The sequence below is a fragment of the Mus caroli genome, chromosome 10 (genome assembly GCF_900094665.2).
Source record: "Mus caroli chromosome 10, CAROLI_EIJ_v1.1, whole genome shotgun sequence".
Lineage (NCBI taxonomy): Eukaryota > Metazoa > Chordata > Mammalia > Rodentia > Muridae > Mus > Mus caroli.
This window is the reverse complement of record NC_034579.1, coordinates 9,391,992-9,409,721: the sequence shown is the minus strand read 5'-3', so window position 1 is coordinate 9,409,721 and position 17,730 is coordinate 9,391,992. Positions and strand designations below refer to the sequence as shown.

The 17,730-nt window shown below is 44.8% G+C and overlaps 1 protein-coding gene across 9 annotated transcripts in view; it reads right to left on the bottom strand.

Annotated features, from left to right (window-relative positions):
• Positions 1-12: 12 nt before the first annotated feature.
• Positions 13-17,730, bottom strand: part of Plagl1 (PLAG1 like zinc finger 1) — a 39,940-nt gene continuing 22,222 nt past the window's right edge. For 4 of the 9 annotated variants that reach the window (XM_029482238.1, XM_021175211.2, XM_029482240.1 and 1 more), the window contains 3 exons: positions 13,897-13,982; positions 5,543-5,855; positions 13-3,564 (listed from right to left, as the gene is read on the bottom strand). In XM_029482238.1, coding sequence (XP_029338098.1) covers positions 1,647-3,564; positions 5,543-5,694 — 2,070 coding nt within the window. In that variant the 5' untranslated portion in view covers positions 5,695-5,855; positions 13,897-13,982 and the 3' untranslated portion in view covers positions 13-1,646. Of the gene's footprint in view, positions 3,565-5,542; positions 5,856-13,896; positions 13,983-16,433; positions 16,493-17,730 lie in introns of all 9 variants that reach the window. The other 5 variants (XM_029482242.1, XM_029482237.1, XM_029482245.1 and 2 more) reach the window with 3 other exon arrangements.

The following is a 17,730-nucleotide window of genomic DNA, read 5'->3' as shown; positions in this document are numbered from 1 at the left end:
TTAGGAGATATATGCTGGGGAATACAGTCTCAAAAACAAAATATGGAGTCATCAAAGGTTAGGAGATATATGCTGGGGAATACAGTCTCAAAAACGAAATACAGAGGCATCAAAGGTTAAGAGATATATGCTGGGGAATACAATCTCAAAAACAAAATATGGAGTCCTCAAAGGTTAGGAGATATATGCTGGGGAATACAGTCTCAAAAACAAAATACAGAGTCATCAAAGGTTAAGAGATATATGCTGGGGAATACAGTCTCAAAAACGAAATATGGAGTCCTCAAAGGTTAGGAGATATATGCTGTTGAATTCCGTCTCAAAAACAAAATGCAGTGTCTTCAAAGGTTAGGAGATATATGCTAGGGAATACAGTCTCAAAAACGAAATACAGAGGCATCAAAGGTTAGCAGATATATGTTGGGAAAGACGGTCTTAAAAACGAAATACAGAGTCTACAAAGGATAGGAGATAAATCCTGGGGAATACAGTCTCAAGAAGGAAATACAGAGTCTTCAAAGGTTAGGTTTTACACTTTCAAAATCGATTAACAAGGTATCAAGGGAGATTACAAGTCCGGTTACACTGCAAAACACAATCCTCTCGGGATACAAACTAACAACGACTTAAACTGATCATCTACCGATACACTTTTCTATTGGTGATTACAAACAATACTTCAGAACTTAAGCAGCATAAGTAGTAGGTTAAGCTAGGCAAAGAAAATTCTTATCTAATATACTTATGCTTTTTTAAAATTCCAGTACATTTTCTTAAATTCCTGTTAAAAAAACATAATGAGTATCACAGTCCACGGAACACGTTTGATTGATTCTTCTTTCAATTAGTTGGCCACTTGACTTGGTTACACAGTGATTTCTTTCTTCTGTCAGGTATGACTGACAACCAGTTTTGTCTTTAAGATAAATGAAGTCGTAACTCACATTGGAACAACACATGAAAAATATTGAACAGTACATTTAAATTCACTTTAAAAAATGGAGACATCGATAGCTTCACACTCTATAAAGCTACACAATCAGCAACAAGAAGAATAAACTACAGAGAACTAACAAGAAGAGTATCTAAACTGTCCATTTCTTATAGACGAGTCCCTGAAAAGAAACACACAGCCTAGTTATAAACGCCATACAAAGATTACCCCCTTCTCTTAAAAACACCTTCCAAGTTGGAGAATTCCAAACTTTACCATCATCTCCTTCCTAGGCTACACACAGTTACATAGCTAACATCACTACAACAGCTTACACTCAACACGATATTTACAAAATAGCAGCTCATGTTTTGGATCTTATCACGTAATCACGTGATTATAAGATAATGAGGATAATAATATGAGGATAATATGAGGGTAATAATATGAGGGTAATAATACAAGGGTAATAATAGGATAATATGATAATATTTGCAGTTTGATTACAGAATGCACACACACTAAATTTGGTAGGAAGTATGAATACTAAGGGTATATATTGGCACAACGCATGCAGTTAGAGAATTCTTTTTCTCAAGCTACTTATGACAAATAAGCTAAAACCCCATTCCTGTTTTCCAATGCTTCTCTTCAAACTGTAACTGATGTTTAAAATATCTTCCACAAGAGAAGCACCCTCTTAAAAACCAATTTATCTAAATGCGTGATGGAAATGGGGCAGGATAGCAGTGTTGGAGCCAGCTGTGAAAATATGGGGAGTTGGGGGTAGGGGAGGCTGGCCCAGATTCACAGCACTCACTGCTATTTGGGCTTCTTCTGGATGTGGCTCTTCCGCTTCCTCTTCCTCTTCCTCTTCCTCTTCCTCTTCTTCTGCCTGTGCCTCTGGTTCTGCTCCTTCCTCTGCTCCTTCCTCTGCCTCTTCTTCTGCCTCTTCCTGTTCTTCCTCTGGCTCTGGCTCTGGCTCTGGTTCTGGCTCTGGCTCTGGCTCTGGCTCTGGCTCTGGTTCTGGCTCCGGCTCTGGCTCCGGCTCTGGCTCTGGCTCAGGATCAGGCTGCTGCTGAGGCTGCAGTTGCGGCAGCAGCTGTGGTAGCTGCAGCTGTAGTGGCTGTAGCTGCATCTGGGGCTGCATCTGGGGCTGGATCTGCAACTGAAACTGTGGCTGCATCTGTGGCTGTGGTAGTGGCTGCGGCACTGGCAGTGGCTGTGGCAGTGGCAGCGGTGGTGGCGGCGGTAGTGGTGGTGGCTGCTGCTGCGCCAGACAGGTTATCCTATGGGGCAGTGGCTCCCCAGGCCCCACAGGGATGGTGCTATTCACAAAACCATTCTGGGGAGTAGGAGGGGGGAGCTGCCAAAACCCCAATAGGGAGGAAATCTCCAGAGAGGCAGGAATGGCTATATTCACAGCATCTACCAGCAGCTCTTTGGACAGGGTGACTTTCCCAAACCCCTCCATAGGCATCTCAAAACATGGGTTGAACTTGAGAGGTGCCTGAGGCTCTTGCAGAGGAAATTCCTCAAAGAAACCCACGTTGCAAAAGGCCTTGCCATCTGCTTTGACGGGCATGCCTACAAATGGGGCATATGAGGTAGGAACAGGATTATACTTATGCTCCTGAAGAATAATTGGGGGAGGAGAGGTGGGAACTACGCCAGGGTGCAGAGTAAAAGACGGCTCTGGCATTGGCAGCATTGGCTGCATTGGCTGCATTGGCTGCATTGGCTGCATTGGCAGCATTGGCTGCATTGGCTGCATTGGCTGCATTGGCTGCATTGGCTGCATTGGCAGCATTGGCTGCATAGGCTCCAGAGGCTCCAAAGGTTGCAAAGGCTCCAAAGGCTGCAAAGGCTCCAAAGGCTGCATAGGCTCCAAAGGCTCCAAAGGCTCCAAAGGCTCCAAAGGCTCCAAAGGCTCCAAAGGCTCCAAAGGCGGCATGGGCTGGGGAGCTTCTTCTGGAGGAGCAAGCACTAGACCATGAACCTCAGGTGGCAAGCCACCATCAAGCCCGTTCTCGGGGACCGCTCCTAGCTGGAAAGGAGGCATGGGATCAACCTTTATCTGGAACGAAGTCGAAGGCGCAATGAGTTGGAAATTGCTCTGGTAATCTCCTGCCTGCATATTCTCTTGCATCAGCTCCTGGGAGTGGGTCTTCTTGGTGTGACGAGTGAGGTGGTCTTTGCGCCCAAATCTCTGGGCACAGAACTGACACAGGAAGTCCTTGCATCCTGTGTGGACCACCAGGTGGCGACGCACATCTTTCCGGGTGTAGAAGCATCTATCACAGTGGTCGCACTGGTATTTCTTCTCCCTGGGTGCCTGGTTGGCCTTTTCTTCCGCGTGAGACTTGAGGTGGTCCAGCAGGACCTCGGTGCTCCCCAGCTCCAGGGTGCACACCCCACAGGTGAGATCGCCGTTGCTCGCCGAGTGCAGGGCCAGGTGCCTCTTGTAGCCCAGCATGGTGTGGTACTTCTTGCCGCAATCCTCACACGCGTAGGAGATCTTGTTGGGATCGTGGGTCTGGAGGTGATTTTTCAGGTGATCCTTCCGGTTGAATGTCTTCCCACAGTGAGTACACTGGTGAATCTTCTGTGGCGAGTGTGTGGCCATGTGTCTGGAATCAGAAAAGAGGAGGCACAGTTTGCAAGAGAATTCTATTATGAAGGAAGGAAAGACAGAGGCAACACTATCAAGTAACTACCTGTTACTTTCTCGAGGTCTTAGTGACATTTTCACTTATAAACTACTTTTTCTGTATTTTCCCTATGGATACAACATTTTACCATTTAAAAAGCTAAGAATTACTAAAAGGCAGATTCAACTTTATGCCTACAAGGAAGACTGAATTTCCCTGTTATCAATAGACTTTTTAAAAACATGGTTATGAAATATATTTTTCAGAAAGGGGTTAAGTAGATAGATGATACTTTCCAGAAGTTTCTGAACTACCCAATTTGACCAAATTTGCATAAAGCTTCTCAGTGCCTGTTAGGTTGGCGCCCATCACAGCTCTTAGGCATTCTCTACTGATTGAGATTAGTTTAGTTTTTAAGCCAGTCCTGCCTTTATATTCATCTCTGTTAGCCACCCAAAGCCCCTTTGGAGTACATTTTAAATCCATTCAGCAGGTAGTTCCCATCAAGTTGCTTCAGGGTGCTCATTCCGAAGAAGACATCCGTAGAGTCCAGTCTGCTCTGTCAAATCAGCTATTCTAGCCCTTGGTTGTCTCTTCCTAGTAGTTGTTTAATGTCCTGGTACCCACATTCCCTTTCTGGTTAAGCAAGGCACCTATTTCACTTCAATTTCTGCTTATAAAATGGAACTTAGGTAGCAATGGTTGGGCACTGGATGGTATGCTGCCCTACCACCTTTAAGATGAACCCAAGCAGCCTGCCCTCTTAGTTTCTTGAAAGTGGATGGCCTCTGGCCAGGGAAGACAGCAGGGCTGGGACAGGAACAGTGGGTCTTGGATAATGTCCACTGCTTCCTGCTTTTGCCCTACTTTCCACCTTGATAAAACAAATCATTTCTCCCCAACCACTACCTCTTCAACAGCGCTTAAAGCACTCATTTGACTTCCCATCGTCTTTCTAACTAACTCTATTTACTACAATAATCTGTTGCCCCACTGTGCTTTCTCCCCAGGCCTCCCATAGGACCCTGAGGTGGCCCCACTGAAGCCACAGCTACCCTCTCTGTTTAAATCAGGATGCCCTCATGTACACAAAATGAGTCTGATACTAACCAGGGAGCCCCTGACACAATCAGTGAACGTGGTTGGGCCCTTGATGCTATTACTATGACAACTAGAAAAGGGCCTACAACTGAAGACATTTGAAATGTAAAGTACAGAAGCATTTTCAGTCTTATTTTAAACATCAACTTATATTACATTATCAGTGATGGTGTTGTTCTTAAGGTCAGGAGCATAATTTATATTTTCCTTTTATCTCTTTTAAGTACTTTCCTCTGAAGTACCCCAAGATGGAATGATAATGTAGGGCTTCTACCACTCAGACTGGAAGTTGGGTTGCTAATTCTCCCACTTATGCATTTGAATGTGAGTTGTCAGCAAGTTGAAGCTTGTGGGATCATTTTGTGGCTATTAGACACAAGCAATACCAAGAGAAGTACACAGACAGCATTCACTATCAGTCAGGCTATAGTCTGATTGTGTGGTTTGTCAAGGCTGTGGTATTACCAAAATCCATTGTGGACAGAATGTACGTCTTGGGTACCACTTCCCTAGTAGTAGTGAGTACATAACACTAGAGAAATAATTCATATTATATACCAACTCTCTTTTAAAGGATTCATGTGAAAAATCACTGCTTTGGTAGATTGTGGATTCTCTGAAAGTCTAAGAAATGTACATACACAAAGTCTAAATACACAAGTGAATTCCAGGTGCCACGGTCATCAATGGCATACCGGACACTCCAGTCATCACTGAAGATAGGGCTTTAAAGAGTTCCTAAAAGGCTAAATGCACCCACACACTGCCTTCTTTTCCCCTTCAGCGAGAGCCCTGAAGGCCTGAAGAGACACTTAAAGGCCCAAGTAAAAGTGCACCCCCTTCTAAAGCCTCTCACCTCATCAGCTTATACTTGGAGACGAAGGCTTTGCCACACTCAGCCTTCGAGCACTTGAATGGGCGCTCCCTGGAGTGGGAATAATTGTGAATGGTGAACTTCTCCAGGGTGACGAAGGACTTGCCACATTTTTGACAGCGGAATGGAGCCATTGCCTTTGGTTCTCACACTTTCTTCTTCAGATGTGCTGAGGAACTGCTGTGCCATTTAAGCCCAGACAGAAAGAAGGTGGGGAGTCACTACAGCCTGACTCCAGAAAAGCAGCACTACAGCCTAGCAGCCGGGAGAGATCCACAGCACAGTAGCTGGGTGTCTGCAGAGAGAAGAGGAACAGATTTCTCACATCAGCTATTGGAAACCTGTATCCCCCCATCAGCACCAGCATCAGCACCACCGTATTCAAGCCTGCAATCAGTATGTTCTTTTAAGAGGTTCAGATGGGCCTGGCAACCCATCCTCCCTTTCTTGCTTCCCACCCCTCTGGAGCCTCTGTGCTCCGGTGGCTCATGAAACACTCTCCTAACAAGAACTGCTACCTCCATAGTCTCAAAATCATCAACTTTATAGTTTTCAGATCAGTGTGAGACTCAGTTGACTCGAGAGGTGTGGGGGAGGGGAGGGACACAAGCCTCCCTCTTTGTGTTGTAGTGCGTTATTGGTTCACAATGACCACCCCTTATTCAAACCATGAGCTTTTGCTCTTCATACACTGTGAGCATAAGAGAGGTTGTTTCCAACACCTGTTTAAACTCTCCGAGGATGGAAAGACTTCATTTGGATACATCTCAGTGAATTTGTTTGTAAGATCACTATGCATGAGGCCCAATACAAACAGAATATGAGGAAATGGAGTCTAGTTGCATTGATGTTGTGCACCTATAAATCTATAAAGTACAAAACTCTCCATTCTGCCTCATAGCTAAATTAGCCAGTAGGGAGAATTCTGTAATCCCATCACTGATTGGTCAATTCAGATACATAGACTGTTTGCAATTTTTATCTAAGGAAATTAATTCTCTGCAAGTCTTGCTTTAGGAGATGAACAGTATGCCCACAGAACTTTCTACAGTGGAGATGTGATATGATCAATTGCCCTCCCCCCAACACACACACACACACTACAAGTATCCTGCTGGGAAGCCACAATTATCTTAAGCCAGACTTCAGCAGCCACAGGCAGCTAGTAGCTACTGTAGGGGTGACAGAGGTAGACTCTTAGATTCCCTGTCAAGAGAGGAGGGAAAGGCTAGGTTTTCCTTGCATGTGACTGTGTTACTGACTAAACCTCAGGTGTTCTGCTGAAACACAAGGCTTTTGTTCAGCTGTTTTATTAGCACAGGGGGAGGGGAGCAAGGTTCCCCAGTTCATATTCCAGTTCTACCGCAAATCCCAGCATCTTGGTTTATATAATCACATAATATACATGAATGGGCTGTGGGGAACAATCAACTGAAACAACAATAACATAATCTTCCCATTTGTGATTATAATCTGAAGGAAGAAAATCACAAAATATATAGTATTTATGGAATAAAGGCCAAGTACCACGGTATAGCTAATGGTTCCTAGATATTGAGCTATGTACATGACTGAGCAGTGACATGCTGTCTACCTCTGTATATGCCTCCAATAACTCAAAGTAGAAGGAGCCAGCATGGACCAGAGACGTGCAGAAAGAAGATAAGAAGCGACAAAAAGAACAATTGTCATTTCTCTGCAGATGCAACCCTTGACTGAGTCACTGCTTATCAATACACCATGGATAAGACAGAAAAACAGTATTTTATCCATTCTTACAGCTGTCCCTTGACACTACAGCTTGTCATCCCCATTCTCTTGTCACTTCTTCCCTTGATTGCAAATATCCAACACTTGTGACTTCATCCCCACCATTTCCCCTGGGCCTTCCAGGAGGACTGAGTGCAATCAGAGACAAAGGAGGCTAGGATTCACTCAAGCCTGAGGCAGATTTTCTCCAACTTCAAATTCCCTAGACAGAAAAAGCTCCACACAAAACAAAGTCTCTCAAATGCCTTATACTTAGCTTATGTCCTTCAAGAGCAGCCTTTCCGAGAACTTTGTCATTGCTTTCTCTGTGTTGTGTTAAATATACCCAGCGTAACACAAAAGGCAAGACTCACCCTCAAACATGGAGCTAATAAACCATACCAATGGGAACATTCTTAATCTCTTTGGGTAATCTTTTAGCGATTCTCAGTTTCTAGTATTGATATTCTACTCAACATCCTTGCATACACATGGGAACTTAGAATACCCAAATTAGCACTGTTTTCCTGACATAATCAAAACGTCCACTAAGAAAAGGCTAGTCATGTAAATATATATGCTACCTCTCAACCAACCCTTACCTAATTCATACTAGCTGTATACTGCTAATTCTATTCCCCCATTAAAGTTTGATGTGCTTAAAATAGACTGTCTACTATCTAGAAAACCATCAACAATTACAACAGAGTCAAAGGACAATGGTCCTGAAGAGAGTCAATCTGTCCTGTCTCTGGACATACAAATTGCATTAGAATCTCACACACACACATAGTACTACTATTTCAACACCTGTTGCCCTGGAAAGAGAGTAAGCCTTCCTCCCCACCCCCCCCAAAGTCTCAGGATTTCATTTTCAGTGCCCCCCCCATTCTAAAAATACTGAGTGAGTGATAGAGATCTACCAAAGACCTTGAGCCATCTGCTTTATTCTGCTCATGGTGATTATTTTAGGGATGAGAGGAGATCAGACTAGAATAAGAAACATATATATATATTACACACACAGGGTAACAGCCAGGAAGACTGTACTCCCTGGGGGGTAGAGGTATGCAACTGTAAAGCAAGAGGTCAGAGCACAGATGTAGACCCAGGACTTCCCCAGTGCTACAAAACACAATCATCTAATGGGGAACAACTGTTTTACAGCATTCTCAAAATAAACCAGGACTTCTGCCTCCTGTTTCCATTGTCCCCAGGAACACAAAGTGAGGCCCACAAGTGAGGAAATGGGATTTCCATTTTGGTCTTCCAAGATGGATATTCTAAGTTGCTTGGTTCTTTGGGGGTGGGGGTAGGGTTGCTTTTGAGCCCTACTATGCTAAGGCTTAGAGTGTAAAAGGTTCTGAGCCACGATTTCTCTCTCACATTTTTAAGGGGTTCTAAATTCAAAAAGAGTTTAAAGGGCATCCCCGAGGTAAGAAACAAGAGAGAACCCCTTCTGGGAGCTGTCATCCCACTAAAATGCTTACAGTGAACTATCTCCTAATCCGTGTGCTACATATCATTTGCCTATGCTTCATCAGATGGAAATGGACGGTCCTATGACAATGTTTCTTGGACAATTTAAGCAGCAAACAATCTATACAAATTGATCTCGTGTGTGTACAGGTGATAATTTAATAGGTCCTGTCCCAGAAGTCAGTCTGCTCACCAGTTGTAAGGGTTCATTTGTAAGCCTATTTAAGTCTTCTGTTAAGTATATAACACTTACTACTAAGATGTTAGTGCTAAAATCCCCTGACATTTGAGCTGACACATCACTTAGAAGACACTTGCCTGCGATGAACTCCTAAGTTGGCTCTACAAGGCCTGTCACTCTGCCATGTCTTCAGACCTCTCTCCCATGGCCACCCAAAGGCAGTCAAGGCCAAAGATCAGTCCACTGGGTTATTTCCTTAATGTGTGACATTCTCTTGTAGCAAATGTGTTTCCAGTCCTGGAATGTGGACAATCCCTGTGTGCCCTGCAAACTCCTGTTTCCTTCTCTCCCCCAGATGGAGTCATAAAGACCTCTCTCACACTGTGGGGTTTACTCAGTGGGTTGGCAGACACTCCCCACCTACATCTGTCTGGAAATCTTTCACTTAAATTCACATGCATTGGTGGGAACAGCTCCACTACCACCCCTGGGACAGTCTCCCCACAGCCAGCTGAATAATCAGGTTTGCTGCCTGTGGACTCTTTTCAACTGTCATTAATTGTTAAGCCAGTGACTAGAGCTCTTACTCTCTTAGAAAGGGAGCCCATACTACGAAAGCCAAAGGGAAGCTTTTCAATCTAATATTCAAGGTTAAAATGCAGGGATTAACAGAGCTGACTGAACCAAGCTTCAGGACCCCAAGTGCAGAGCAGACCTATACATTTTCAAAGGAACAACTGTTTTCAGTTCACAAACACGGTGACTATGATCAACTCAAGATGGGGACAGACTTCACGAAAGTTACTCTGCCTACTCTTGAAACTCTACTAAGGACAAATCCACAAGGGTCCAAATGTGTTACTGGACAGTGAGGCCCATGTTGATGTCCCCTCCCTAAACAACAAGGCTTCCAGTTGGTTTTCTTTTGCTTTTAGTTTTTATGAACCACTAGTCACTGTAAAGGTCTAAGAGAGAGTGATGGGTAGGGCCAGAAATATATAGACCAGTTAGGTTTCAGCTCTGCCTCTAAAAAGAGAATTGGCTCCAATAACACTGGGCGAGCAGGCTACTTAGATTAGTACCTGGGCCAGTGCAAAGAGCACATGGTGTTAGTAAGGAAAGGGTCCAGAGAAAACCCCTGCAAAGAACAGGAGTTAATCTTTCTGGTTCAGGTCTCAGATTCCTTTTTTTAATGGGGCTCGGGACACCAAGGAGACAGAAGTACTAAGTTGCTGGTGTCCTCTGCCTCACTATGGAAGAGATGGGACACATCTCAACTCTCCTTGGGTGGTCTGGGATTCTGTCACAAAGCTCATCACATGAGCACACTAACTCATCAATGTTTCTCTTCCCTGGGGTAAACTGATGAAGTTCACCAGCCCTGGGGTCCACACAAGTTTGTTTTCTTTGAGGCAGGCAGAAGCCAGTCTACGCCTTCCCCTTAGCTATCTATTTAGGGCTGTAGAGAAGGAAGCAGGCCTGTGGGAGCATGAAGCTCCCAGAGCTCCAAAGACAGAAGTCTCTTCCCATAAATTCCCCAGCCCTGACATTACAGGATTAGGCTATAGTAAGAAAAATCAGCAAATGAGAATTAAGTCTCATTTTACAAAAACTTATTAAAATGCATCTAAGTAATTTGTGAACAGTGGAAGTATAAAGGAGACCCAAACGGCTTAAAAATGACCATCTTTGGTTGTCCCATCCACTGGCAAAGTATAAACTTTTTACAGAAGGGATTTTTCTTTGTTAAGGTTTGTTTAACAATCTTGTGCTAATCCTGGATTTGAATTTGTACAAATGTGTACCTGGGTGTTATGTGCACACAGGTTAAGAAACCAGAAAGCAGAGCATGAGAAGAAAACAGGAGATGGGGGTGGGCAGAAAGAAGAGAATATAATGGAATTGCATGGCAGGAGATTCAGGAGGGGCTGCCGGATGCGTGGGGTGGGGGGCAGGAGGAAGGAGAAGGGAGGGGGGAGAGGGGAGGAAGACGCACTAACTAGTAAGAACAAAAGTACACATAAAAATGTCACAATGACTACTTTATATGCTGCCTTTACAAACTAATAAAAGTTTTTATCTAGCGGGCTGAAGATACCATCAACCCACTAATCATGGAGTTTATACCCAGGAAGGGAGAAAGGAGGAAGAGGGAACAATAGCTGGAGAAGGCTGGCAAAACCACCTCAGCTGGAATGGGAAGTATAGGAACCTCAAAGTGCCACAGAGGAAGGAGCCGTGCAGGCACAGCTGGGGTAGGGTGGGGGGTGTCAGGGGGCAGAGTGTAGGGCCTATCACCACACAAGTCACACAAGTGTCCTCTGTCACAGGTTTGTACTCCCTCTCCCAACACCATCACCAACCCCCTTCTCCCACAGAGTGGACTTGGGGGGGGGGTAGGGGAAAGAAGGGTCTGGAGTGACTCCATTCTGACAGTCTCACAGGCTTCTGAGGGATGAGAGGGAGATGGGAGAAGAGAACCCATGAAAGGCTAGTTATCTTTGCAGACCCTTGTTCTGCCACTCAGCATCCATCACATGTGGAAGAAAAGGACAACTGTCATCTCAAGGGGAGCCCAATGGATAGGCCCACCCAGAAACTCCAAATGTTGAGTCCCAGATTGGCTCAGAAGCTGGGATGGTTCATCTTTGTTTTAAGATGACTATTTCTTGGTGGACACTGGGTAGCCCTGTGTGAGATGAGTGGCGGAGAGGCAGCCTGACAAGCCAGACAAAAGCCTTTGCAATTAGGAGCACATATTCTAACGTCAAAGTCAGGGGTGGAGACTGCTCCTTTGTGACAGATGAGAACATATCCCCCACTCCACCCTCCCTGTAAATCCCTGCTGGCTGGCCTTTAGACCTCTGTAGGGCCACCATTCTATAGCTGATAGGCGATCTCTTCCCTTGCGATTCTCAGAATAGGGCATGGTCAACCAGAACTCTAATTAGCAGCATGTCCTTTTGTCCCAATAAAACCATCCTTCGGGGACAGAAAAGAAAGCCTGGGTCCTTTCTAGGAAGTGAGGGGGTACAGGTTAATACTGAGAAAAACAAAAACCATCTGGGTTACAATGAGGAGAGGAAGCTAGATCTATGAGGTAAGACTTGCAGGAAAAGACTTATAATCTATACTGTCCAGAGGGGATTCTCAAGGCTTGGGTGGGTTGGGCAGCCTCACACAGTGATTTCACAAGATAAACAGGAAAGGGCCAAGAATGTGGACACCTACACGTCTGTCAGATGGCCTGGATGATCTGAGGGTCTAATTTTTGATGCTGAGAATATATACAGCCTGAGTTCTGCTAGCTTCTGAGTAGACCTTTTATACACAAGGTAGACAAAAGGCAGGGGCTATGTGCTGTCAGCAGAGAGGGACAGAGAATGGTGACATGGAACCCAGGTTTTAGCCTGTCTGGAGGCATGAAGTGAGAGAATGAGGGGAGAGAGAGAGAAGGTGCAGACTAAACTGGAGGCCCTTCAGGCATATGAGACCAGACTCAGGGAGCAGTAAGTGGTCTTTGGAGGTCAGGGCCTGACAGCAGCAGACTGCCTAACAGAGAGGCCATCGGTCATCGCCCCCTCCTACAGGGACTGTCTGAAAGGAGCGGAAGCTCCCAGCGACTCTTTCCACAGTGAGTCCAGGACTAAAATCACCACAGGCACACATTTGACAGGCACTTAAAAAATGACAACCTGTGTGCTTATTTTTTTTAAGCTCAATCAATGGTTGGCTATCCAGAACCTAGACTCTGTGATTTGAAAAAGTGAACTTTCTGTATCTGCATAGCAAACTGTTCGTGTAGAAAAATGAATGTGAAATGCAATAGTATTTCATCATCGCACCTTTACAGTTCTTGGCTGATTCGTTTGTTGTTTTTGTTTTTTAATGCCAATAAACATGTTATTGGGTTTCTGCTTGTCTTTTTTTAACTATTATGTAAAGAAAGAAGGGGACATTTCTAAGCTTCCACACGAGGGGAGGAATATAAGGGAATGAGGGAGAACGTTTAAAAGGAAAGAAACACTAACTAGGCAGCTCTCTCTCTCTCTCTCTCTCTCTCTCTCTCTCTCTCTCTCTCTCTCTCTCTCTCTCTCTCTCTCTCTCTGCCTTAAATCTCCCCACCCCATCCACCATTCATAGCTTTAGGTCCTTTGTTTGTGTAACAGACCATTACAATCATACGCACAGCACTGTTCAATGGGAGAGGAATGTGAACTCTCTAAGTAGCCGTCCTGGCAATCCACATGTGTGGTCCCTCCCCCAACACAGTGGGGCCCCATCTGCCCTTCTGAGCTAGGAGCCTCCTACAGGGCAGGCAGCCAGCTTACAATAACCCAACTTCCCACTGAGGCCCCTTCCAGGGAACCTATAGCCTCCTCCAAGCCTCTCTGCCCTTCCCCTGGTTGGTGCCCATCCTGTCTGGGCCTGTCCCCTTTGACCCCCTTAAGACAGGTGTCTCCTAAGCCCTTTTCTTTCTTTAGCCTGTGGGCTCTTGCCTGAATGCTAGGCAGACACATTCCAGATCTCCCTGTTATCTGTCCTCTGAAGTCACATGTACTCTAAACAGAAGACACAAGTCAAAGATTCCTCTTCTCTAGCCTCCTCAAACGAATCACAAGTTCTCCGGGCCTTTGTTCATTCTTGACAGATAATGGCTGACCCTCTTGGTATGAACTTTCTTGAAGTACCTTGGACCTCCATCACATCCCTGCATTCCTGAGTTTGCCATGTGCTTCCAAGCAACTTTGTTTTTTGAGGCTGTGTATCCCTGACTGGCTTGGTACTCCATGGGCTTTGTACTCATGGATTCCAATTGCTCTCTGCCTGCCAAGGGCTGGGATTAAATACATGTGCACCACCACACCTGGCCCAAGCACGTCTTATGAAGCATGTACAGATAAGAATAATTCTTAAACTTCCGTACCTTCTACGTGAGCAGGAAAGCCAGCTGTGAGGCAGATATGATGGAGTTCTGTAGAGGTCTGAAGACTCAAACCTGTGAGAAGAGACCTTGGACATCGTCAGAGAATGAAGCTAGAATATTCTCCCATGATTCTACCTCCCAGACCTTCTTTCATGAGCACATGCCCCCTCTCCGCCCAGGTGTGGTATAAAAGAGGTTCCCTACTGCACCTCAATAGATGGTCTTTATTTAAAGAATATCCTTTGTCCTACATGCAACTGGATTAGAACTCTGAAGCTTCCCTTAGCTTTCTGACAGTGGGGAAAAAAAATGAAATTGCTTACACAAGATATTCAAAACAGCACTCGGAGGAAATGGTGTTTCTTTTAAAACAACAATATTAAAATGCCATAAAGCAGGTATGCAAATCTAGGCAGTAACAGCACTTGAAACAAAATTATGAATGGAAAGAAAGCAGCAACTGGGTGACATGCATTCCACAGTTTTGTACAAGCATATAGATTTAGCAAATTTGCAGTGCAGAAAAGGCAGACATCTCTAAATTGAATATGCAGATAAGTGGGTACTAAAATGACTACGCATTAGAATTAGCAGGAAAGGGTTTTTGTTTGTTTGTTTTTTGGTTTGGTTTGGTTTTTTTAATAGCAGATTCCAAGGCCACTTCACAAATCAGCACAGACTGAAACAACGTGATGGGAGCGTGTAAAAATGTTTTCCCCTAGTGTTCAAGTGCCTGGATTTCATACCAACCATGGACCGCTGAACGCTGACACATAGAAACCTACACTATCCCTGTTCATCAATGCATCTGACCACTTGGCCTCTTCCAACTCAACACTATTCTGCCAAACTGATTTTCTTGCAGGTAGAGAGGATGCCTCAGGGTTTTCTTAACCATTATGAAGACAACTGATTTTGAGAGCCAGTTCTATCTCATCTAATGGTTTAGTCACAGGACCACCTGTTCACTTAATCTGATCAAAAAGGCTGTGTCCGTTTGTTTAGTATATAAACATCCTTTTAAATGCAGCTTTCTTTAGACAAGTTTAAACAAACAAACAAACAAAACAATTAAATACAGTCCAGAAAAAAACTGGAGGTGACCATGTACTTGTCTGAACCTGTTTGTTTTCTGTCTGGTCCTCGTTCTGCATGTGTAAACAGACCGTGTGCACGGGTTCATCTCATTTCAAGATGCTCTACATCAACTATGATCATTTAATTGGGTGGTCCCCAGAAGCCTGGGTTAACTCTTATTTTTTTCAAGAGATTTAAAACATGTGAAAGTGAAAGAATAAAATTAGTCTGAATGACTCCTCATTGAGTCTGCCCAACTCCCCAGTAGACAATACCAATTTGTGGATTCAGAGAGGAGGGGGCTCACTTCTGCTGCCCAGGAAGGGGCTTAGGGAACATGAGGTTCGCAAGCCAGGCAGTAGAGTAGCTTGGCTCCATTGTCAAAATATTCAAATCATCCCAAAGAGAAAGCCAGTCTTTTCCTCCTTCAACAATGCCTGGCAGCAGCGGACACACAAGAGCTTACTCTTGTGGTGCACAGTGTGAAGGGTCCTGAAAGAGGGCTGCCTAGCAGGGAGGAGTCAAGCTAGTCAGCCTTTCCCACCTGCCCACCCAGCCTCACATACACAAGTTTCAACAGTGCTGGGGCGAGGAGGTCAGTGGGGGCACCTAGAGCAGGCCAGACAGGGCCCCCCTCGGGGGACAGTCCCATGCTTCACGCAACAGTGTGATATAGCAGCGATGAGACCAACAGGAAAAAGAAAGAACATCCCTCTCCCTTTGACAGGATGCTACTTGCAGACTGCTTTTCAGGCCTTAGATTTCAAAAGCAGAGAAAGATCGGTTTTCAAAATGTCAACTGACAAGGAGAAGGAGAAGGACGACAACGACGGCAACAACAACAACAACAACAAGCAAGAGCAGCAGCAGCAGGAGATGAAAATGACCCTGTGAAATTAAGCTATGCCAAAGCGGTGTCTCGGAGTTCCAGAAGAGCAAGAAAAATCACATTTTTTTCTAAGAAGGGAGTTTGGCATGTGGTAAATAGAATCACATTAATTAGTTTAAATGAATTTTTAATGCCACTCATGGACAACACAAATGGAAGCTTTATCAACCTAGCATGTATGATTTCTAGGATGTCTGTCTGCCTGTGAAGTAAGTGTGTTTCCAGTTTCCAGTGTGCCTGCTGCTCAGTTAATGAACTGGGTTTGCTTGCTGTCTGAAGTGAACATTCACAGAAACTCAAGGTAAATCAAGAGGTTTCTTCCATTTCGGCTTGCCCACTTTGAGATATTCCTGGTCTGATCTAAGCAAATGCTTGAAACCTGTAGTCTAAAAATCTGCATGGGAATGAATTAGACAGTACCAGATGTCGCCGTAAACTGTTCTAAGTTTTAGCAAGATTCCTCTTGCTTAAAGATGTGTGGAGTTTGCTTAGGAAAGTCTCTCAGGCAGGTTTTTATTTTTTGAAAACCATGACCTCATATGAAACGGGGCCCACTGATTTGAAAACTTACAGACAAAGTCTTCTCACAGAGATGGATCATAAACCATGAGAGTCTATCTTCAAGGAAACCTAGGAGAGACAATATTCTCTTCCAAAGGATGTTATTTTAAAAAGAGGCAGGCTGACCAAGGGTCACATGAAATTTTAGTAGATTGGGGGGCCTCATCTCTGGCCTCTGCACTCTTATTTCCGATCATCTTTACATCCCCCATTCATGAAACTTAAGGTTTCAAAGAGTTCCTACGTTCACATGCCTCCCAAACCTTCAACCCTGAACTTTCTTAAAATCCTGAATAAAAACTCCTTCCTTCCTGCTGTTCCCCCTCCTGGCTCCGCCATCTTCTAAAGCAGAGGCTTCCCCTGACCCTCCTGGTGGGTTCTGTCCAGCGCTGTAACACCACTGGATAGTCACAACCACCAACTCTTGGATGCTCACCAGACCATGGCAATGTTAAGTCCTTAGCACCCTGGGCAATCACAGGAGTGGCCCCGTGTTCCTGTTCCCTTACTTATTGACAAATGGAGACTTGTACGTAGGCTAACTTGCCTGGCAACTAGCAAGCAGCTCAACTGGGTGTGAATCCGGGGTGTGTGGTCTGACAGGAAGTGGAAGTCCTTATGCTCTAACCTCCTGGCCTCTACAGAGTCAGGAATTCTGTCCTGACTTTAGATTTGTTTTTGTTTTTCTTTCCCCACCCGATCAGGCTGCATAGATCAAGCGGTGTCTGTCTCTCAAATCTGTTTTCTTTTTTTAACGGTTGCCTATTTATTGTTCGAGTGCCTTTCTTATGGCTCTAAATCAGCATGGTGGGTAACAGGTGGAAGGTTTCTAATCTTTCATATTTTCTTCCAGCTGAAGGCAGACAAGACTTAAAGTCTCTTTGTTAACATTTAAACCCACCAGAGAAATTCGGCAGGACTTGGAGTTAACTCCAGAAGGAAGGACAGATAGGAGGATTTAAAAAACAACAACAAAAAACCCTCTTTCCTCCTACTCTATGTTACCCCAAACCCAGTTTAGAAAGGAAAAGGCAGCCTGTCAGTGCAGCAAGGGGGCCCTGCCTAGAAGGGCTGGGCTAGGATTCCCTGACCAGGCAGCTGTATGGGAGCACCCCTTTGAGGGAGGGAAGCCAACCTCCACTAGGTCTCCAGTCCCCACTTCCAGCCCTGCGAGCTCAGCCCAGACAGCTACAAAGCCTCAAGTCATACTGTGATATATATGGAGGGCAGAGGGTCAGTTCCTCACCTTTCAGGTGCAATGAAAATCTCTAGGTTCAAGGAAATACTCTGCCAGTGTAAGCAAGGCA